The sequence below is a fragment of the Schistocerca serialis genome, chromosome 1 (genome assembly GCF_023864345.2).
Source record: "Schistocerca serialis cubense isolate TAMUIC-IGC-003099 chromosome 1, iqSchSeri2.2, whole genome shotgun sequence".
Classification (NCBI taxonomy): domain Eukaryota; kingdom Metazoa; phylum Arthropoda; class Insecta; order Orthoptera; family Acrididae; genus Schistocerca; species Schistocerca serialis.
Genome location: NC_064638.1, coordinates 389,204,587 through 389,229,460, shown reverse-complemented (window position 1 = coordinate 389,229,460; position 24,874 = coordinate 389,204,587). Strand labels below are relative to the sequence as shown.

General features: G+C 35.5%; 1 protein-coding gene across 1 annotated transcript in view; it reads left to right on the top strand.

Moving 5' to 3' along the window:
- LOC126471273 (N-terminal kinase-like protein) overlaps positions 1 to 24,874 on the top strand; it is a 123,833-nt gene that overhangs the window by 77,802 nt on the left and 21,157 nt on the right. Inside the window, exons 11-14 of the mRNA XM_050099395.1 lie at positions 3,962 to 4,153; positions 8,325 to 8,489; positions 15,786 to 15,928; positions 21,550 to 21,678. Coding sequence (XP_049955352.1) covers positions 3,962 to 4,153; positions 8,325 to 8,489; positions 15,786 to 15,928; positions 21,550 to 21,678 — 629 coding nt within the window. The remainder of the gene's footprint in view (positions 1 to 3,961; positions 4,154 to 8,324; positions 8,490 to 15,785; positions 15,929 to 21,549; positions 21,679 to 24,874) is intronic.

The following is a 24,874-nucleotide window of genomic DNA, read 5'->3' as shown; positions in this document are numbered from 1 at the left end:
TGATACAGGATCAAAGAATTTCTGTTTATTCGTGCAAAACACACATGCAGGTGTCCATTGCATTAAGGTCTCTTGGTTTTCTTGACACATTAATGCTTGAGTGATTACTTAATCTTTTGACAACTGCGTTAGTCATCTTCAGGAGCTGACTTGTGTATGATATTGTGCTGGTCTTTTATATCTAATACCGGCCATCTTACAACATGATGATGCCATACAGAGTTCATGGGGATTGCATATGCTGCCAAAGTTTATGGTGGTGTCTGCATTGGAGAGATGATAATAGTGACACTGGTCCTGTTGGAAAGTAAAAAACTTGCTGTAGCATCTGAGCACCTGCTCATTATGCATCAATGCTCTTTATCAGAGTATTAATCATGTGAGTAGTATGTACACTAGTACCAAGTTCATGATTGTTAAGGAGAAAGTTGAAAAGTTGTCATTTGTAGAGGTTTTACTTGAATGAAGATCAGATGGATAATTTGGTCCCTCTGTGTACTGCAAGCCACCACATACTTATTATCTCAGCTTTCATCCTCTGTCCCAGAAGTTTGCTGTTTTAAATAAGTTGGCACATAGAGTCACAATTATTTCTGCAAAGGACCGTCCAGACTGCAGTAGTAGACATTTGAAGAAATTGATCCAAAAGTAAGGCTACAATTAACATGCTGTTAATTCACACTGTAAAAAGTGAGAAGGCAAAGAGAGTTAATCCACTCATAACTCTCCTTCCTTTTTTTGTGGCTACTTCTACAAAAATAGGTAGGCTCCTTGGCACACAAAGTGTTCTGACCAATTGTCAGATCTTGAAGAAGACAGGACATGCTCTGCAAAATAAAGTGTGTTGAATGCTACTAACAAGGCGAGGTCTCCAGCAGTGTGATTGATCTTCTGAAACTACCTAGACGGTGATGTAGGTTAAGATCCAGGTATTACGCACTGCAGCCATTCACCCTGGTGGGCCCTCATTTGCGAGTAACTGACAAAAAAAACTTCGGAATTTTGTGTGCTACTCAGTAGCATTTAAAAAGTTGTATTACATAGATCGGTTGCATAGTAAAATAGATAGGTTAACAGCTTCACATAAAGGAGGTTGTCAGTTTGAATCGTGTCAGGTGCACTAAATTTTTATTTTTAAATATATATGTAAATAACTGTGATCTTGATTTTTATTCAATTAATTGATTTAAATGTAATTGTTTAGTTACATTCCTTTGGCACATAATTTTAATCATAATATTAACTTCATTTGCTCTCATTTTTCCTCCTGTCATTCTTTCTCCACTTGAAATCTTTCTTCATGTGTTTTTAATTAATTTTATGTATTAATTTCTATTAAATTTCTTTTGTTTCATCAACATTTTTTCATCCACATTATTGCATTCATTATATCTATTTCTCATTTTGCTTGAAGTTTGTTTTACTTATAAACCTGTCTTTCATTTAAATTTTCATCTGCATTATTTTGTCCATAGTGCAATAGGTATTTAGGTTACGTTTTAAATGTTTGTATGTTGCTTATGATGCAAAAAAATTGCACACGTGGTAACAAAAATATATTTTTCACACCACTGCACAAATTAAATTCATGTTCACAAAAATTGTGATTGGAAAATTAATGACATAAAGAAAAACACTACAAATTAAAAAGTTCATACAGTGATTAAAATGATGGGACAAAGGAACAGAAATAAAAAATTACATTTAAACCAATTAACTGAATAAAACTAATGATCAAAGTAATTTTTGGGTAAAGATTTAAAAATTAAAAAAAAAAATTGTGCACCTTAAGAGGTTTTAACTCACAACCTCCTGCATGTGAAGTTTTATCCTGTCCATTATACCATACAGCCAGACTATGTAATGCAACTTTTTTAATGCAATTGAGTGTCACACAAAATTCTGAGTTATTTTTCATCAATTGCTTACAACGTGAGCCCACCAAGGTGAACAGTTGCAGTGTGTGATACCTAGGATCTTAACCTACATCACCGGGTAGATAGTTTCAAAAAGTTAATCGCACAGCTTGGGACCTCTCACTGTAAGTTATAACCACATTAAGTATCAAAATTGGGACAAATCGGTTAATAAGAATAGGCTTATGTTTGATGAGACGAAAGTCATATCCATTGCATCACCATGTGTTGATTCTATCATGAAAGGTGGTGCGTGGAAGTGAGTACTCAATCTGAGGGCTACTGAGAAATATACGACATTGTTGACGTAAAGCTATCAGGTTTTTAGCCAAGTGGCATTGCTGAAAAATCAAGTTTCAAGCAATGTCATACCCATTATCTTAGCTGGAAGACGCTCATTGCCGGAAGACGCTCATCGAAACAATGCGGTATCTCAGCACTACCACCCCCTGGAAACTTGGGAACTTTTCATTATTAGTGTTCACTGAAAAAAATTACATACCAGACTGTTATTTTCCAGTATGTTCAATGATGATAATTGTGTCCCGTCAATGTAGATATTGGTAAATCTCTAGTAGCGTATAGAAATCACTTTACCTCTGTATGAAATCACCATCGAAAATTTGGTCAACAGTTAGATATCAGAGATTACTCCAGTATCAGTTACAGATATTGGCTCCTAACAATGAGGAGTGGAAAAAATCATCAAAAATTTGACTTATCAGTTAAAACTAAATTGGCAAGAAAACTGAGAAAACTTAATACATGCCTTTGACTTCTTTTCTAAGTTCCCAGAGACTCTTTCTTGAGGTGTGTAATGACAAAAAATTTCTGTGAAGAATTATAAAAATAATATGAATACCACACTTGTCTGTGAAAGACTAGCCAAACTACCATCACAAAGTACTTAATCAAATAGTAGAAAGCTCAGATTGGAATGTCAACAATATTATGTAGGGGATAGATTGCTATGCACCCTAAGGTTATTAGGGTTGCAGACAGGCACAAAAAAAGACTTACACATTGAGCTTTCGGCAATGTAAATGTGTGCCATTGATATGATGAGTAAAAACACAGGCATTTGATTGAGAAAAGTAGAGAGCAGAAACAAAATTAATATCTGCAGTTGGATGAGTTTCTACTGTCTCAAGCTCTTTCAGAACTAAACCTGTTTGCACTATTTATTCTGCAATATTATACATTGTCTAATACATCTTTCTTATTGAAAGAGGATCGTGAGTTGTCTAATTCTGTCACTGAATCTTTATTCTAACTTGTTTATTCCTATACAAAGTGTGTAAGCTGTTGATTGATGCTAGACAACTTCCCAAGTTTAATAATCCAAAAAGGTTTATTATCTTGGTGAGCTCTGTCTTCTTAGTTTTCCATTCTTCAGTTTTTCTCTAACTTTGTCATTCATTCAGAGAGCAATATACTCATTATTTTTGTTCCACTTTCAAAATTGCATGCTTTTGCCATTATTATTAGTGTCTTGAAATACAGGGTATTACTTTGGATACCAGTTATAAATGTGTGGTATTCAATGTGGTATTTTTTGCATTTTACTTGCTTCTGTCTCATGTCTCAGTTCCTTGAAATTACAATGTAGTTGCTTACTTAATTTTCCACATACGTTACTCTCAAAGACACTATGATGAAAGATACACAGTTCTCTGTATATTACTCCTTGTCACATTGCCTAATAAATTTGTATAGTTTATACAGTTCAGCAGTAATCTACATTTCTATAATTTTGTTGGGAAAAGAGATGAGTGGGAGGAAGGACTAAATATTTAGCTGTTAGTCAGAAGTATAGACTGAGGAAACTGTTGGTACCCCCAAATCTGAGGCCAATGTTAGTTTGTGTGTAGCTTAATGTTCACAACACTCTTAAGTGCATGAGTTTCTTCATTAATTTACAACATGAGATTTCATGTACATATTTTTTAAAGGTAATTTGTGATTCAGGTATAAAAAATTGTTTGAAATTATTCGTATTTTTTTAATGAGTAAAAAGAAAATGAGTTTTATTTTTCTATTTTCAGGCGTTCTTGCTCTTGCTGCAACACAACAGTATTTTCTCCTCTCTGAAGTTGCTACACGAATTTTGCCAGCATTGTGTCAATTAACAATTGACCCTGAAAAGTCTGTAAGGGACAGTGCTTTCCGCACCATCAAAGGATTTCTAGGGAAACTGGAGAAAGTTTCAGAAGATCCCAGTTTAAGAGAGTCAATGGGTATGCTTCATTTATAAATCTACAATCAGCATTGTGTTGTAGATTTTATTATTCTCAGAATTTCTATGCAGATTCTATCCATTTATAATGCTAAACTTTAAGCTGTGTGTAGCATCTAAATTGAATACTTTATAAATATTAAGGGGAAATATCTGTGATTTACAGTATGTCACGGCTAACAAAATGAAAAAACATGTACCACAATTTAATATAAAATTGAACCTTTAGACATACAAACACCAGCTGCAGAAGACAAATAAGCACAGACGTACTGAAAGCATAGGAGAAAGAACTCTAGTATCTCCTGCAAACATGATAAAACTGACATGTTTGCCTCATTTGACAAATTGTGATCCAGATAAGATTGGGTTTGCTATTGATGGAACATGAAATTCAGAGCAATGTAGACAGCCAGTGATCTATATACTTTCTGTTGAGGCAATGTAGTATTTTAAAATGCTACTGGAAAAAATTACTTGTAAGATCATATTGTATTCTTCCATTATTGGTCTCTTTTGCAACATTGTCAGATTCTTTGTCTCAAGCACATGCTAAGTAACATGATGCAGTTATTAAATGATATGACATATGTTTGAGAAGAACAGCACTCAAATCCTCATCCAGTTAACCTGATGGCATGTTTTGTGGTTTCAGGCAAAACTGGAGACAGTTCTGTCAACTAAACCGTTCATGTTTTTCTTGCCTGTTCTTTTCCAACTCTGCTGTTGCTTCTCATTGATACACAAAAATCAAGTGGAAAGATAAATTGTTACTTTCCTTTATTTTGTGCAAATGCATTATTTTTTAAATGACGATGTATTTGTCAACAGCAGTTCCATTTATTACAATTTCCACAGATACAATTACAATCTTAAGTTATTTTCAAGTGGTTAAAGGAGTTGAAACACAGCAGCTGTCTACATTAATAAAATGAGTAAAAAGGATGTGAGCCTCTGTATGGACATCCAGCACATTTAATCACTTTACAATGACCTAATGTTGAAATTGTAGACATGGAATTTGTAATAAATACTTCTGTTGATAAAGAATATGACTGTATTTAAAAAAATTCTAAGAGACTATGAGCCCACAATAAATACAGTTGTGTAAACACATTATTGGCGATTTGCAAAGGTCATACTGTCCATTCAGTTTTTAAATCATGCAATATTGCAGTTTTTACAACAGAGTGTTAGTATGCTGTTGGAACTTGAACACTGAAAGTTGCTTTTGCTGGTGATGCTCTTACCAACTTACATACCATTCTGTGCAAGCCCCTGCATTATATGTGTCAGAAGCAAAAGCACAGTGCATGTATCTCACAAAATGTTTTCAAACGTTATTTATTCTGACAAATTTTGAAAGTAGAGGATACTGGATCTGCAATTATCATTTTTCTCTTTTCCTGTTCCATTCATGAATCATGCGGGGTGAGCACTATTAAACATGAGAAACTTTCTGCAGCCAGCTCAAAAGAAAAAGCACTGCAGTGTATGTGACAGTGAGTACCACAAGCATTCAGTCAACTTGAAATCACTCTATCAGGAAAAGAACTAATTGCCTAGAAGCAAAAAAAAAAAAAAAAAAAAAATCTCCTGGGATTTATAACATCTCAAGCAAAACATTAAAAATACGTTCTTCTGATATAGCTCCTTCAATCAGCCATGGATTTGATGACTTTCAGAAGGTATCTTTTCAGACAGACTAAAGTGTACCCTTTTTATACTCACTTTTAAGAAATGTATTAGGACAGATATATTAACAAACTATTAACTTATTTTTCTCAAAATTTTAATAGAAGGTAATGTACTTAAGAGTGGTTGAGCATTTCTGCAGTTGTAAGATTCAAAGGTCGCCCCATTGATTATGCTGTCTACCATTTCAGTGGTTGTATACAAAAATATGTGAATGTCAAGATTTAATCTAGCATGATCTTTTGTGACCTGTCCAAGCCATTTTACTGTGCAAATCACAGACTTTCTTTGTAAAAACTCAGTTGTTGGGCTTTTGAGCGAAAATGTGATTCAGTTCATATTTAGCTTCTAGGAAACTAAATATGGTAGCTTATGCAGATCTCATGATGAATCATCTTCAGAGAATTCACAAATTACTACTGGCAGTCCATCACATTTAATTCTGGAACCATTCCTGTTTTTGCTATATAAAAATTAACTTTCATCTTACACTGATAAAGAAGAAATAGTCCATTTTGCTGATGGTACAGGCATCGTAATCATATCCATCAGAGCTGCAACAACAGGAGGAGTAATAAGTAAAACATTAAAAAATAATATTGATTGGTTCTTGGAAAAGGGTCTACCACCTAATATAGAAACAACACAGGTAATTAAATTATGTGCAGAGCAAGACATATCATCACTAACAATACAGTATCACAGAAAGGAAATGGGTTGTTCAAAATTCTTGGATTTACATTTGAATTCAAAATCACATATTATCGATGTCCTCAAACACACTTATTCACCTACATTTGCTCTATGTGTGATTGCTGATTTTGGCGATGAAAGCATTAAAAAATTAGCTTACTTTGGATACTTTCATTCATTAATATGGAATTATCTGGGGAAGTTCCACATATAGATAACAAATTTTCATTGCACAGGCATATGCTGTACAGAAATACCTGGTGTCTATCCTGAAACAACTGTTAGTAACATTAGATATACTAGTAGCTAACAGCAGCCTCACATTACGTTTACTCTCTCATGAAAGTTGTTGTGAAGAATTGGGCACAATTTGAAAATAATAGTAGCATTCATAAATATAACATTAGGAAAAAAATAATCTCCTTACTCTTGTACAGAGAGGAACAAAGTGTGCAGCTGTGAGAATATTTGACCATCTGCCTTGTGGATTAAAGCTGCTGGCAAATAGTGAAAGTTTTAAAAACAAATTTAAATCTCTTCCTCTCGACAATTCCTATTCCATAAATAAATTTGAGTCGATATTACGCTTTTGGTTGGGTTTCATGTATCAGATTTTTACTGTAGGCCAAAATTAAAAGAAAGGTGCAGTTATCTAAGTGTCCAGCTTGTATCCATGCTTTCGCAGAGAAGATATGTTATTATGTGTAAACCTATTGCCATATTCCGCATCTTGCTGAACTAACATGAATATGATTCACAGAACATACTAAAAACTAAAATTAAAATAAATTGTCAGTAGTATTCTTATAATCCCAAATTTTTTATCATTGTGGTCATTTCACAAGATGTGTGTGTGTGGCAGGAAACAATACTCTGCTTGACTCTTCTTCAAATGTATATTCTCAAGATGTTAACGGTAAACTTATCCTTTATGCTCGAGCACTTAACCAGATGAATCTATGACAGAATTCATAGCTCTCCTTTAGATATTATCTATTTGTAACCACATAAGAATCTCAGATGGATGAGCAATTGACAAGAGTTAATTGAAGGGGTATTTTATAAGTTACATCCTCTGTGAGTGAGTGATAGTTCGTGAGGATTCTTCTAAAAGATCTCCATGTAGTATCTGCCTTTCTTGCAAGTAGTAGTACATGGTAATTAGACTTTAAATGGTTCTGGACATAAATTCTTTGTCAGATAATGATTATGAATGTTTTAGTGATTTATCTCAAATTGTTTGCTCAGACAGTAATGTTTGTCCTTATCTGTATATGCACAGTAACTGTTACCTCTGTTTACGTTGAAAGTCAGTGCCAGTATATGCAGCAGGTGTTGATCCTCTGCAGGTCTTCTAGCTTTTCTCTATAATTTTGTGACTTTGTAACGTAATCTATATACAACAGAATCTTCTGTGAACAAAGTTAAAGAGCTTCCTATGTTATCCATAAGATGATTTGTATATATTAAAACAGTATCTAATCTGTGGCACTCATTTGGGCAAGTACAGTGTTACTTTGATATTTTTTCTATGAATTTCATCTACAATCTGACACCCAATTTGAAACAAATGTATATGACACAAGCTGGGGATGCTTGATTGGGAACAAATTTAAAATTTCTACCATGAAAATAGTTTGAAATAAATATTTATTCAGAAACCATGATAGTACTAATGGAATTAATGAATGCAAGTGAAAAGGAAGAAACACAAAAGAAAACCTTAATTTTTATGCAGTTTTATAAGACTTCTTAAATAGAAATAAATATTTTTATTTTTTCAGAGGCTGATGTCCATACTGCGACACCAAGCTTGTCAAATGCTGCAGCAACCTGGGCAGGGTGGGCTGTAACAGCTGTAACTGCCAAATTTTATCGCAGCCAATCTGATACCGTGAAGTCAATTACACCAATGGCGAGCAAAACTCTGAGCAAGCCAGGTTCTCTTGGTATGCTGTCATTTATAACGTAACTACAGTACATTTCAATAAATTATTTATTTTACCCATGATTACCATAATACTCAAGGGCTTTCTCAGCTATAGAAGTAGTTTGTTGAATAATTCTCCTTATGGGCAAAAAGATTCAAAGCAGTTATAGCCTGGTGTTACTTCACTAAGATTTGTAAGAAGGAACTGTGATGAAAGAACATTTGTTTGCTGATACATTCATGTGTGTGGTGCAAATATAGTGTGCATTATTCAAACCAGGAATAGCACAGTATGACATCATTCCAATAAACACATGAATTTATCGATAAATAAATGTTCATTTCTTCACACTTGCTTATTAATGGAAATGAACACACTTCATATGCCTCAATTGTAGTGTAGACACACCAGTTTCAACAGTCATCTTAGAACAATAAAAGTGTCTACACTGCAATCACAGTGTATGAAGTGTGTTCATTTCTGACCATACCGCCCCCATATGACCCCACAGTACAGCATGTGTGCCTTACTTGCTTATTAAAACTGGATGATACCTCCCTACAAATGTAGTGCAGTGAGTATTAGTGTTGTTATTAGTTTCCAAAGATACATAATTTGTTGTTGCCATAATTTTTTATGCCAAATGCTGCAGTACAGAGAGAATTCTTGTCTTCTGCTCTAACTGGTTGCATTAATGGCACTGCTCAATGGTTGGCACTGTCATACAGTATTCAGTAGGCTTTTAAAGCTTCATTGAACTTTAGCAACATTCATTACATCTAAGTATGTACTACATTAGTGCAAATTAAGAGAAAAATCTATGACCCATTTGAGATGAAGCAAGTTGAGTGTCCAGTCTCATTTGCTATGTTTTTCTACCTCCCAAGATTTTCTAAATGTCTCCTAGACTATGGTAATGAGATTATAATAGTGTACCCAGAGAGTGCACAGTATTTTCAGATTCATAAACAAACTTAGTCCCATTGAATTTCATTGCTCATTAAATACTACTTGCTGTTATAGTTTCAGTGATCTAATTAGTTAACTCATAAACTTTGTTAATTATGAAATATTGTTAATTGAAAAGGTTAATATAATATGACCTTAATATTTTGTGAGCATTAAGAAATATTTTTCAGCATATTAACACCTATCACTTGAAAATACATATCTTCAACTTTTCCTTAAGGTACCTAAAATTGTCTGAAACTAATTACCTTCAAATTAATTAATATTAAAGCTTCAGACCATTGCTAACTTCAATTACAAATTATATCAACATTACTGTTAGGTTCTGAACTTTGGCATTAAATTTTGTTGAAATGTTCCATTTGACATGCAGCATTTTTTAATTAACTCACTAATTAGAAAGCTCAATATTTTGAGGGTCACAAAATATTTTATTTAAGATGGTTCCATCAGTAATGAGTAGTGTAAAAGATATAGTTCATAGGCGAGACTATATATAGAACTAGCGCATCTGAGATTGGCCAGTCTTAGAGTAAATGGAGCAACATCTGTGTCTCTCATCGCGAGCAATGTGCCATAGTACAATAACTAACATTCTGAAATATTTGCATATATTGTGTACAGTTAATTTCCTCCCACTCGTAGGTTTAATTCATGACTTCTGTGACAGTAAGTACTAATTAATTCTGAGTGAGAACTTATTAGAGGAACACAATGATTATTGACTCCTATGAACAGTGACTGGTTAGCAGGACAGTGTTGACAGATTTACTGATTATTTTTGTGCACTATCTTAATTGTTTTGGAGTTTGTTAAATGTGTATGAGACCAGTGCTATGGTGAACAGATACATCAAATTTTTGTCACATGTGAGTCATTTTGAACCACTGAGCTGTGTTGCTTGAATACTGCACTAAACTCAGCATCATGTAGGAAGGCAGCCCAATTTTCAGCTGTTCTGCCCATCCCCCTCCTTCAACTACTGGAATCCAATAAGATTCATTCTCTTTCTGGGCAACCAGTCGCGAGTTGCAGCTAGATGGTGAAAATATGTCTGCTGCATGCTGCACTGTTGCTGTACTTCACGACAACCACATTATTCATTCAACAGTGTCTGGTTTTTTTTTTCCTTTCTTTCTTCTTCTTCTTCTTCTTCTTCTTCTTGTTGTAGCAATGTAGCTGTGAATGTGTGTCTGTAAATGTTTTGATATGGTTAAAAAAGGTCAGGTGATGGCAATAAACATGAAGTGCTTCACAAGCAGGTGAGGCAGATTATTTACCACACTTATAACTTTTTAAAACATGAATTTGAAAGTGGGTCTCATACTGTCGACATTAGAAGACCCAAGAATGGACTGCAGATACGTGTGGTTTCAGGAAGAGAACTGTGAATAGAACTGAAATGAAAACATCAGAGCTGTGGGATCCTTAGGAAAAGTTGGTTTCATGTCATTAGGAAAAACTGGTTTTGTGTTGCCTGGAAAGCGTCAGTATCGCAAGAAACCTGTAACACAAATGGGTGGTATTGACAATGGTGTTTTAAAGCTCTCCATATGGTAACACCAAACATCAGAAAAATTTGGTACAGTTATGAATGAGAAAATTGGCTTCAGAGGTAGTGCTTCGTCAGTGTAAAAAATTTTAAAAGATATTGGTTTCAAATATGTTAAGAAGAAAGTTTTTAGTTGAAAGAAGCGATATAGATGCTACAAGAACCACATCCCTTATAAAGATGTGCAGTACAAGAGGAGGAGGCAACTCAGCAGTGTGTTACCTTGATGAAACATGGGTGAATCAGAAGCATGTGGTGTCATCAAGAGGACTCTAAACAGAATTGTAAATGAAAGCATCAGAGCTGTAGGAACCTTAGGAAAAACTGGTTTCATGTTGCCTGGAAAACATCGAAATCCCAAGAAACTTGTAACACAGATGGGTGGTATTGCTTATGCTGCTTGAACATGAGTGATGGTACTGGAATTTTTAAAGTTCCAGTAGGAATAGGTTCTCAGATAATTATTCTGCATGCTGGCTCTTCTTCTAGTTTTGTCACTGAGAGTAAACTTTTATTTAGGTGTAGGGAAAAGCAGTGACTACCAATCAAAAATGAAAGCTGTCAGTTTCGTGAAGTGGTTCACCGAACAATTCTTGTCATACCGTGCTTCAAAGTCAGTTATTGTGATGTACCATGCTATTTATCATACAACTGTTACCAATAAAACACAAAGTACAAACACCAAGAAAGGGGATATTTTGCCCTGGTGTAAAAATAAAAATATTTCACACAATATAAACCAGACTTGTGCTGAACTCCTGCAGCTTGTTAATTTAAATAAGTTACGCAACAGAATATACATACATGATTTTCATGCATGTGAATGTGGTCACACAGTTTTGCATTTATCCACATGTCTTTCTTACTTATTCCATGGCACTACGGTCCTCTGATGACCTTGGCCTCCTCAGTCACAGATTTCCAATTGTCTCGGTCTTCAGCCCATCTGCGCCACCTCCTCACTCCCACTGCTCTCAGGTTGGCTTCCGCATCTTCCAGCAATCTCACATGTGGTCATCCTCTCCTTCTTCTACCGCCAGGATGTCCCCTCATCTTTGGGAGCCTTTCTTCTGTCATCTGCTGGACATGTCCTAACCATCTTAGCCTTCCCATTTTGATTGAGGTTACCAAATCAGGTTCTTTGTCTTATTTTTTCATTAGTCCTAATTCTCCATATCTCACCTTCTGTCACAGGACCAAAAATCTTCCTCAGCACTTTCCTTTCCCATATATTTAGCTGCTTCTCCAAAGTCTCCATCAGTACCCATGCTTCACTGCCATACATAAGAACTGGTTTGATCACTGTTTTGTAGTATGTCAGCTTTAGTCTCCTAATTAGTTTCTTACTTTTGAGCATGGTGTATAGTGCTCTATATGATCTGTCAGCAGCCTTAATTCAGTTTGTTATATCTGCCTTCACTTTGTTTTCTGATGTTATTACTGAGCCAAGATAAATAAAGCTATCTACTCTTTCAAAGTTGTACCCTTCTAACTGTAGATTGTCTGTTTTTCTTCTAACACTCTCAGTTAGCGTATACTTAGATTTTCTCACACTAATTTCTAAACCAAGGTTCTTGGCAGTGGCTTCAAACTCTTTGAAGGCTGATGTGAGCCCCTCCGTACTTCTAGCACTTATTACTAAATCATCTGCATAGACTAAGATTTGCAGAAATCTATTGTAAATATTGCCTCCTGGGTTTGTGATTGTTGATCTTACTGCATTCTCTAATACCAGCTTGAATAGTACTGGGGAGAATTTGCCCATATATCACTGTCAGTATAATCCCATGGAATTAATTAGGGCAAAGGTTGAAGGTTATGTGGGAGAAAAAGAAAAATCATTTAAGATAACAGACATTGAATCGCTTGTACAGGAAGCAGCAGATAACATCCCCCCCACCCCAACCCCCACCCCCCCACCCCACCCCACCCCACCCCTCAGTGAGGGCCCAGTCTGTGCAGCATATCGAAATGCTTCAGAAAGAATACTTTGTAGTGTAGTAAAGATTGATATAAGGCTTTAACCTACCATCGTAAATTTACGAATTTACAATCAGATGGTTTGGACACAGACTCAGATAACAGAGACTATGGTATTACAGTGTAGACTTTGGAACAAAGCAAAGTAATAATATTTCTTAATTTAAAGACTCTTGGCTTAAAAAATGTGTTTGTCAGCATATCAGTTGCACACATAATATATGAGAACATCCTAGCCTTTATTGATTGGGAATTTGCATCCTCTGAAGAAGCAGATTATAATGTTCAATATTGCCCAAGTAGAAATTAAGCTTTTCCTAACTTGTTGTATGCTCTAATAACTCATGAGAATGTGACCGGATAAATTTGTAAAAAAATCCGATATTCCCACAGGTAAATCCCTCTCATTCTCAAGGCACGAATTGTAAAATCGCTTAAAATGACAGAAACAGTTAAGTGTCAAGATATCATTGGGTTTCAATGTCATCGGTGAGCTTTCCTCGAGTTATTCATTGAAGATGGTTAATTGTTTCCATGTTCAATGGATTATAAATGTTTTCTCTCACTGCAATGTTGAAAAAATTAGTTGGCACTCAAAGGCCCATTGACAGCGAATGTGACAACATACTGACCACTTTTACAATATCTATTTACATTAGTGTTTGCTACCAGTAATTCTTTCTTGCACACAGTGATCACACTTAACTACAGTGAAACACAACCACATACACATTTTTAAAAATTCTATGGAGCAGAAGCAGTTGTCAAGCAAGGATAATGACTTTGTTTTGTGCTTGAAGTTTATTTTGTTGTGATTGTCAAGACGTGGAGTAAGATTTCTGTCAAGATGATAGACTGAAATTGGTTTTAAAATTTGTTATTCCCAGTGTAAATTTGAATGCATAATACAGTGTACCAAAGGCAGATTAACCTGATTGTTGTCTGCAGCAACACAGTTTGGCACCATGTCCTTGGTTTACGCGCTCTGTGCTGTCATGTATGCACAGATCTCATCCTCTCCATGTTTCCCTACTGCTCTGTCTCCACATGCGGAAGCGCCATTCTACTTGATGTGTGTTATAGGATAATAGGTAACAATCTTTCCTTTCATTCAAACTTTGTGAGAGACCCAAAACTGGCCATATCAGTGAATGCCGTACACCAAGTGTGTAATTAAAGTGTTTTAAATCTACCTCTGGTGCCGACCACAATACTGCTATATATTGTTAGCATAACTAACATCTTTCAGCCAGTTTTGGAGCCAACACAGCTACTGTGAGTACTAAAGATATTACAGAAACATATCAACATCCAAAGAAAACCCTGTTTAGATATCATGCAAATTCTCCATCATGGATGTACAGAAGCAGCTTATGCAGAAGGAAGCAGGTTTGTTACATGTTGGGTATATGCTTCATTTGTCAGTTGAATCCCAGTGAGTCTAACAAGTTATTTAGAACACTAGGTGATACAGAGAAAATGACTACCATGTTAGTATAATCAAAACATATTGTAATGTTACTGTTACGGTGCATGTTGAGTTGTGTTTTGGATAGGCATCACAGTTAATGGAAAACCACCAATATATATTTCTGCTCTATGATTGGCCACAGAAGCACAGCATTGTACTGAGATTACATGGTGATGTGATGTGTGTTTTTTTTATTTTTTTTTATTTTTTTTTTTTTTTACCGTGGTTCATTGAATCCTTACTTCAGGCTCATTAATAGCACTGTCCATATCTACAGAATTATGTATGTTGCTGAAACATTGATCTGTTTGCATGCAAGGGGCAATAGCACTTGTTGTTGCACTAATATATTGCTTTGTGTGTTTTCATTGCCCTGTGTAAATCCATGATGGAGAATTTGCATGATATCTAAATAGGGTTTTCTTTGGATATTGATATGTTTCTGTAATATCTTTAGTACTCACAATAATAGAAGCTACATTATTTTATGTGACTGGTCACAATTTTTAAGAACTATAGAAAATATGAGGAAAGCCAATAACAACTTACAGATTAGTAAATAGAGGTAATAACAGGCAGTAACAATGTTACAGAATTACACTTCCACCAATTCTTACTCCCCCTCTTACCTCTAACATGTTGGTGCTTAATGTCTTGCATTCCTGTCCCATTCTGGTTTCAGTAATAGACAGTATATTACTTGTTTGTGTATTTTCTTTCAGGCTGTACAAATAACTTAGCTACACAAGAATGTGATTTAACAATTAGGTTTTTCTTATCTTTTAATATATATAATTTTTAATGATTCTGTTTGTGCATTTTCCTTTAATCTTGTTTGAAATATAACGTCTGTCTTTGTCCAATGTCATTTGTTTGCATCTTGCGAGGTGGACAGTTGCTTAAGGTACAGGACTTGCATCCAGCAGCAGCAGGCATCAAATCCACATTTTTTTAAGGAAGTCACTGGGATGTTTTCTTTGTAAACGACATGGTTACGTTCTTTTCACAACCCTGTCCTGCCCCAGTTTTTGCTCTGTCTCAGATACCTCATTATCAACAGGGGGATAAACCCTAGTTTACCGTTCTTCCTTTGTTTGTATTTCATGGCTATATTTATTTTCTCTGTGCATTTTATTGTGTATTTTCTGATTCTCACTCACTTTGGCTTCGTTATAGGGGCCTACCTAACAAGATATCAAATATTCTAGAACTAATACCAAAAACAGCATTGGTGATGTTTTTATATTATGATACAAGGTTCAATATTTGTATCTTGGAATACTAAGCATCCCGTCTCTTAACCCAAAGAAAATCCTGAATTATTGTTTTTCTTTCTTTTTAGAACAGCCATCAAGCAGTAGCATATCCACTACTACATCAAGTGTAACATCAATGACATCCTTGGAACAAGAAGAAAGTAAAGGTGGTGATTCAGTGTCTGACTATGATGAAACATGGGACACAGAAAACTGGGGAGACATGGAGGTAACTATTAGAACATAGTGTAATCAAAAATCTGAGTAATCCTAATTTGTTCAGAAACAACAGTTATTTCTTTCCAAAAGAAAGAGTCTGAGATATGTATAATATATCATTGAAATCCTTGGTATGTCTGCTGGTTAAAAAAGTAAGAGTTGTCAACCATATTTTTTATGTGAACCCCAAGCACTTCACTAGACATTTTCTATTGGACATGTTATGACCTTGCATTCATCTAACATGAAAACCACCTCATGCAACTAGTGACCCTCTGAGGAATAAAACCCACATAGTAACATAATCTTTTTCATATTGACAAGGTTTTTCAAGAGATGATAAAGCTGACCATAGGACCTAGCAAGAATTTGATCTGGACTTATGTATTTCTTAGTTTTCATTCTTACCCATGCAGACACCAAGCACCCACTAAGTGATTTCTTGTTGATTTTTGCGGTATCGAAACATAAGTCAAGGAACATAATTATAGACAATTTTGATAATATTGTTTCTCAACAAGAGCCACATTTTCAACCCTCGAACAGGCACATCGTTTTTCATAACATTAGTGGGCCCCATTGCACTTTGTACACATTTAAAAAATAACTATCTTACATGTTACCAAGCTAATTATGTAAGAGCAAAGTTAAAGTTTAATTACATAGTGACAAAATAAACTTACATTATATAAACTAAATCACTGTTTAATTAAACAACAATAAAATAAACCTTTCATTATATCACTGTTGTAGCTTACAAGTGTTACATCACAGTAACGACCACTCAAAGCGTCAAACTGCACAATTGCATCAGATCCCTAATTGGTTACTAATTATCTCATATAGATAACTTCCTCATTGCGGAATTTTGCTATTAGCTCAGTGTCTGGGTAATTTTCTTGCATGGGTCATAAATTTTCTGTCACCTAGCTTCCTGTTCATTTATATTACTACTGCTGACTTGGATGTATGACAACATGACTTATAACTGTGTTAGCTGGAGCAATAATAAAAGAATAGTATGGCCTCACAATTGTAAAACAACAATGGAACAGTGCAAAATAATGATATTAATTATTGGCACACTTTATACAAAGGCATGCACACTCGAGGGTTAATTTAATGTAGATGATTTCCTGGCCACATTTAATATTAATATGCCACAAATTTTTCCCAATTACATGACTTACAAAAAAGTAGGACGAATTTGGCCATGAAAAAAATATCAAGGGGAGATCTTTGTTACGAGAACCCACATAAGCCACAGAAAATGCAACACACAGGTTGGCTCTGGTACTTTAGTCTTAAAATATTAAGGAAGAATTTTCATTAATAGGACTAATAATATTGGAGACACGTTTGTCTTCTACATTGTGATTTCTGCAAGAGCACCTCACTTGCATAAACTGATGTAGCTTCTGTCAAGAAATTAACTTTTTTACATGTTTTAATCATAGTCACTCCCTAGTGTAAGAAGGTAGTGCACTGTTCAGTTCAGGCTAACTTCTCCCCTCAGAGTACCTTATCTGAGATACGACAGCCAGACAGATGGCCTCACCAGTTGCAAATTACGAGTAATGTCCCGCACCACCAGGAACTCCTCTTCCCCTGTTGCATGACCCACCAACCTAGTAGTGAGGTGAAAAAATCCTGAAGGAGTTGCGTATAGTTTCATAAACCTGAATGGAAGCATAAATTTTAAGTTTCCAAAGAAACTGAGGTGGAGATGTGCTCCAACCTTCATGCAAAAACACGGACATGATACACACCCATCTCAAAAGGACAATCAGTTACATATCCAAAGGATGCCATTGCTCTCAGGCGTTTATTAAAAAATCATTCCATTGGCAGATGAGCAATATTACAGTATTCAGGTCTCTGTGCTGTGGGTAATAGTTTACAGGCTTGCTACGATGAGGGGTGTCTACCCAGTACTAGGTGTGTGTCTCACCAGATATCAATGTCTCCATGTTCTGCGTTATCTGTTGACCACAAAATCTGTCTGACAAGACCAAGGTTACATAGCCTGATATCTTTGTGCCAAACTTTTAAGGTCTTCTCACCTCTAGCAGATCAGTTCATGGATCACAGTAACACATAAGAGAAAACAGCATTCACACTAGTGCTTTTTCTAGCAGTAGTACACACATTCACACACAAACCACACTGACACCCAAACACACACTCCTGTGGCCATTGTGGCAGAACTAAGTGTTTAGGTATCTGGTTGTACGTATATGTGTACTAGTGCTAGCAAAAGGGCTAGTGCTCAAAAGCTAGTGTGAATGCTTTTTTATGTTATGTGTTACTGTGCTCCACGCATCAATCTGCTATAGGCGAGTGGTTGTGTTTCCCTTATTTTCCGTATTGCTCCAGCCAGGATTTTCCATTATTGTTTGACCTTTTAGGTCTGGTATTCTTACTCCCTTGTTTTGATTTTGGAGATATTGATCAAACTGTGTTACAAGTAGCAGTCTTTTGATTCTTCTGTCTGCCTGCTGAAGAGGTGTGTTATTCTTGTACTTTGTTTTACTGTTGTGGCTGTTCAATTCTAGGTATACTTGCTGGTTAATCACTGCTACAGATACACAGTTGCATGTACAGATGCAGGTCATTGCACTTTCATTAACCACCATCCTTGGTTGTCAGTGCAGGTTGTTTTTTGCTTAGGTGTTAGTTTTACAGGAGTGTCCCTAAATGACCATTTTCATGTTGGAGTACTGTATACATTGAGTATGCCGTTATTGAATGACTGAATTGTTGGGACCTTAATACAACACATTGGATTAAATATGTAAGGCTCAACTTTTGGATTGATGAAACTCACTGCTATGTACTCTTGTAGTTTTGGTACAGTGCATGCTTTCTTATGGAGTTCACCAGCTACTCTCCTCATTGAGTAGCTCAAACTACAGTGTGTTTATAAATGAATATCATGGTTTTAATGCTTTATAATATTTAGTATATTAAACTTACTGTTATAAAGGATATGTCAAATGAAAGAGCAACTCAGACAGTTTTACCAAGAACCTTATAAATGTTCAATGTGAGCACCATTTGTCACACGGCACACATTAAGTCTATAGTCGAGTTCTTCCCAAACATTGATAAATGTGTCTTCAGTGATTGTAGCAACAGCTCCTTCAATCCAGTTTCTTAATTCAGGGAGGTCTGCTAGTAGCGGAGACACGTACACACGATCCTTGATGAAGCCCCAAAGGAAAAAATCGCATGGCATTAGGTCGGGCGAACGTGGAGGCCATGCAAAGAAACCCCTGTCATTGCGCGCTTTGCGGCCTATCCAGCACCTGGGTACAGTGAAGTTCACCAATCAAATGACAAATGGTGCTCACATTGAACATTTATAAGGTTCTTGGTAAAACTGTTGGAGTTGCTCTTTCATTTGACATATCATTTATAACTGTAAGTTTAATGTAATAAATATTATAAAGCATTAAAACCCTGATATTCCTTTATAAACACCCTGTATTTCTACCAAGAGTGTACCATTTCACAACCTCTTGATTTTTACTGACCCTGCAAGTCTCCCAAGGTTTTATGAATCTAAAAATGTAACCATACAGTGTAGCCTTTCTTGGCTGGTACTTATTGTAGCGAAGCAAGGGGCACCAAGTTTGTTATTAAAGTCAGTAAATTACAATGGACCATATTTTTCAGTACAGGTATTTCGTTCATTCTAAGCAAGTGGCGATTTGTGACGTCATCGTCCAGATTCGAGTTGACTGTAATCTGAATCTGTTTTAGAAAACTTATAATTTCTCTCCGGTGATAAAATTTTATTGATTATGAAGTAAAAGTTCTTGAAGGTTATTCAGGATCGGAAATGTTTCATTATTAATTACATGTCATAATTTATTTGTTTAATATAAAGGTGTTTAGAATTTTGTATGCTTAAAAAAGTGTGAATTTATGTGCAGCTTTTACTTTGAGATGAGTGCTAAAAGTGTGTGTGTGTGTACAGTTCTCTGACCTATGTGGTGAATTTTGTTTTGTGATCTTGACCTGAATGGAGAGTAAATCCAGTTTCATTTAAACTTTACGTGGGATAGACACATCACGTTATTACAAAAGAGTTGTTTAGCCCATCACGGAAAACTGAAACCTGCATGCTTGATTTGAAATATGTTACACGCCAGTGTGTGATCGAGCTGTCCAGTAAATCTCGTACAATAGTTGAAGATGCATTTGGACTTGTTGCATGAAGTTGGAAATTAATTTTGGGACACATGCTGATTTTGACAAAAAATGAACCAAAAGTTTATTCAAAATATCGAGGACCAGTTTTAATTGAGATACATATCACCTTTTGATTAAGTACCCTAGCAACACTGTAAAGCAGCTTAAATTATTCATTAGAATGATTTTGACATAGTAAGGCCCATTACACACAGAAAATGTTACACAGAGTTTGCTGACAGTATGAGAGTGTTTTTCTTTCCATAAATGCCAATAAACTAGCAGTTTCAGAAGTTAAATTATTAACGGTTGTGTAACTTCATTGATTGTCCTACACCACTACGGAATTTGTTGTATCGTGTCTCTTCACAAGAGATCTCAAGAAGCCGGGATAAACAACAAGAAGAAAAAGATTAAAGAAAAGGCATCGGTATATCATGTTCTGATGATTTTAGTCTGTGGACCATGGCATAAGACATGTTTTTGTGCCTTAGAGCATGCCCTAATGCTCTGTCAACCAACATCACCAAGAGTATAGAAGTGGAACTGTTTGTCAAAGTTGCTTTCCTCTCATTTAATCACATTACATACATTCTTTACCACAGAGTGCCATTTGTTACTGATATTTTATTTCATTTTGAAAGACTTCTCAGGTGGACTAACTGTGCAAAGTCTCATGGCTGTTGGTTGGGATTACTGGTCAGTGGATACCTGAACCCCCTGGGAATGTTTTTGGTTATAATTATATGATCTGTAGCATCCCATAAGCAGCAAGAGAGTTAAAAGATGACACAGCCTCAGCCACAGAACATGAGCAAATTTAATACAACTAAAAATGTGATGGATTAAGTACTTGCCTCAGTTTACCTGCAAACAACTGTGTCACTTCAGCAGTCAGGTGTTTCGTCAATGTGACACATTTATAGATTGAATATTTTTCTTTCCATAATGGTGAATACCATCCTTGTGATCCCAACAGTTAAGGTATGATTCCTGTTGTCTGTGATACACAGCGTTCAATGGCAGTTATTGTAATGTACCAAGCATATACTTGGGGCACTGAGTAACTCCAACTGTGTCCTTGTGTTTCCCTTCCTGCTAAGTGCATGACCTTCACAGCAAACCAGTATATAATTCAGATATCTATTTCTTATCAAAAGTAACATCTTATACTGCATGAAACAACATGCACAACACTAAAAGTGCTTATACATGTGTAGATTGTATTGTAGTGACACAGACACTAGAAAATTTCTGCCTCGGCCATTTGCACCATTTGCAGGAAGTGTGGTGTTCTTGATAGATCATATCAGAGAAAAGATAACAGTTCTGTCATTTAGCTACGTAGCTGCTAACACATTATTAAGTTACTGGGGCTTTAAACTTCAAAGTTTAAATCCATTGAGCTTATTTAACCAAGATTTTATTTTACAGGCTCCTAGTGGCCAGATAGGAATGACAGAACCTCGCAGTCCATTACCTGGGCAGATAAGTGGTAGAACAGACCGGAAAGGCACTGATGGCTGGGACATGGATGAATGGGGCAGTCTTGAAGAAGAGCCTGTAAGTTGTTTTTAATGTTTAAAATAAAATCTTTGTTCAGTAAACAAGCAATTAGTTATGACTATCCTGTACGTCTTTGGAATCCACTTTTTTTTTTTCCTTCCCTCCTCATTGTCTAATCTCTGTCTGCTAGCTCTTTGTTTAATGTTGCAGTGAGTATTACAGTTTATGTTAGGAAAGTTGATTCAAAAAGGTCAGTGGTTGATTTCACCATACATACTGTTTTTTGTATGATGTGGACAAATGTGGAACGCTGTACAAGGGGAATAAACTTCAGTACTGTAGAAAAATGAGAGGAACACTGGAATACCTAAGTCGAAACACAGTCTCTGGAGTGGATGACATTTCTTCAGAATTATTGAGATCCTTATAAGAGCCTGCTATGACTGAACTGTTCCACTTGGTGTGCAAGATATAGGAGACAGTAAAAAATAAGATGTAAGAATTCGAGTTTCAAAGAAGGCAGATGATGACAGGTTTGGATATTCCCAAACTATCAGTTTAATAGTTCATGGTTGCAAAATACTGACACACTTTATTTTCTGGAGAGTGGAAAAACTGATTGAAGCTGACTCAGGAAAGATCCATTTGGGATCTGGAGAAATATAGGAAAGTGCAAGACAATGCTGACTGTATGACTTTATTGGAAAATAAATTTAAGAAAAGCAGACCTATATTTGAAATTCTGAAAATATTGAAAATACAGAGATGGATAGGTTCTCTATGACTTACACTACTATCAGACTGCTTTGATGAGTCAGAGGACATGAAAGAGAAGTGGTATTTGAGAAGGGAATGAGACAAGTTCATAGCCTATGACCAATGTTATTCAACCTGTACTTCAGCAAGCAGTAAAGAATACCAAGGAGAAATTTAGAAAATCTGTAACAGTTCAGGAAGGAGAAATGAAAACTTTGAGATTTTCCAACAACATTGTAATTCTGTCAGACAGCAAAATACTTTGTAAGACCAGTTGAATAAAATGGATATCGTTGCAAAAAGACGTTATAAGATGAAAATCAACAACAGAAAGACAAAGTTAATGGAGATGCTGAGGGAATTAGATAAAGAATTTACATGAAACTCTATAGTGTCTCCATGTGTCTTCTTTCACATTTCTCAAAGTGTTTGTAATGAGTAAATGGTGCTCCATACAAAAATTCTACCGGGTGGCTTCCCTTTCATTCCCTTCACTGAGTCTGTGATCTCCTATTTTTCCTTCTCTTCCTTTTCCTACTATCAAATTCCAGTCCTCCATCACAATTATTTTTGTCTCCGTTGAACAGTTTCTTTTTGTCTCATTATACATTCTTTCAATCAATGCATCATCTTGCAGTCCTCTTAGGAATATAGACTTGTACTTCTATTTTGTGTTTAGCTTTGTGTTCATGTTGGTGTATCTGAAGATAAGGCAGTGGAATTGGAGGATGGAACATCAGGGTTATCTAAATTACTTCAAAATATGAAGAGTGAGTAAAATTAACATCAGGACAGGTGTTTATTCCAAAGGAACAGAATAGGGAGGAAACTCAGATATAAGATGTATTGTAAACAAGAAAATTAAAAAAAAAATTTAATAAATTCAAAATATTACATGCACTTAAGGAATTTCAAATAGAACATCAGGGCTAGTTTTAAAAATAAACAAAATATAGTCCATGGAAATAAATCATGTGTATGCACTAGAGTGCCCAAATTTTGATGTGCAAGGAGAAGACACTAAACAAAGAGTGACAGAAATTGATAAACAATGGCAGTTTCTGCTACAACATGATGATGTGGAAGCTTCATGCAAAATTAGGACAAAAACAAAGAACATTTCCTTGTAGGAAATGACGAGGGCCATATATTTTTAAAATCTGCTGTGAACAACAACATTTTTATCCAGAGCACATTCTTTCTGCAGAAAACAACTAAAAATTGCACTTCGCAAGGATCAAATGGAAATAAAAACTAAATATACTATATTTTATCTATCATTGACAAAGCTATACTGGATGCAACAGTCCTAAAACACTTTTGAATTGTAAGTAATCACATATTTGTACAATTTAGAATACAAAGAGAGGCTAATATAGACAGCAACAAACATACTAATCAGGAAACCAGAAACTTTAAATTATGAGAATTTCAATGTGGAGATGGGTCAGATTTTCAAAAAAGGGATGCAGGAAAAGATGGGCAAGAGTTTCAGCCAGAAGTTAATATGCTCAGTTAAGCAAGAACACTGAAATTTCTCTGAGATGTTGAGATAAGTTCAAATGAAAATTTGATAAGAGAAACATTTGAAAATAATAAGAGTAAGAAGAAAACAGAGCATAAATTTATATTTTCATGAGTTAAGGCAATGTACGACAATGTAAACATCCCAGAAGTAACATTAGCTGTAGTATATCTTCTTCTTCTTCTTCTTCTTCTTCTTCTTCTTCTTCTTCTCCTCTTCAGGTTCTAGACAGGAATTGCCTGTTACGGTACCCATCTCTGTCGGGGTCTTCCTCCGTCTCTTCTCTCATGGCACTTCTAATTTCTTGCTTTTAAAGGAAGTTTCTCACTCTCCGTTCTTTGTAGATGTTCGTTCTATTTTCTACTGTAATCTCGCATTTTATCATTGGGGCTAAAGATTTGCAGTTCTTCTCTGATATCTCGATTTCTTAGCCTGTCTTCTATTGTGCAACCTTTAACACCTCAAAGGAATTTCATTTCGTGTGCCTGAATCCGGCTTTCTTGTCTCTTGGTAATCACCCAGAGCATTGTGGGAAGTGCAACAATTTTGTAAAATTTAATTTGAGTGTCTTTCCTGGTTTTGTTTATTAGGTTTCTGTTAATTTTTCCACATATCCGGCTGAATTTACTAAGCTTAATTTCAGTATCTCTGCTATAGCCATATGTCATTTCACATCTGAGATAAGTGAAGTGGTTTACTTGCTGCAAAATCTTCTCATCTATCAATATTTTGGCTCTGATTGGTTCTTTCCCCATAAAAGCCATTTATTGTCTTAGCTTTTTTTGTTTTAAATTTCCATGTTAAATTTTGCACTTATTTGTTTTAGCAAGTAGATTCCTTTCTGTAGGTCATCTTCCTTATCTGCTAGGATCACTGCATCATCAGCATATAGTAAATTATTTAAAGGAATGTTCCTCTCTAGGTAGATGCCTTTTTGAAATTCTGATTTCCATATATGTATTGTTTCATTAA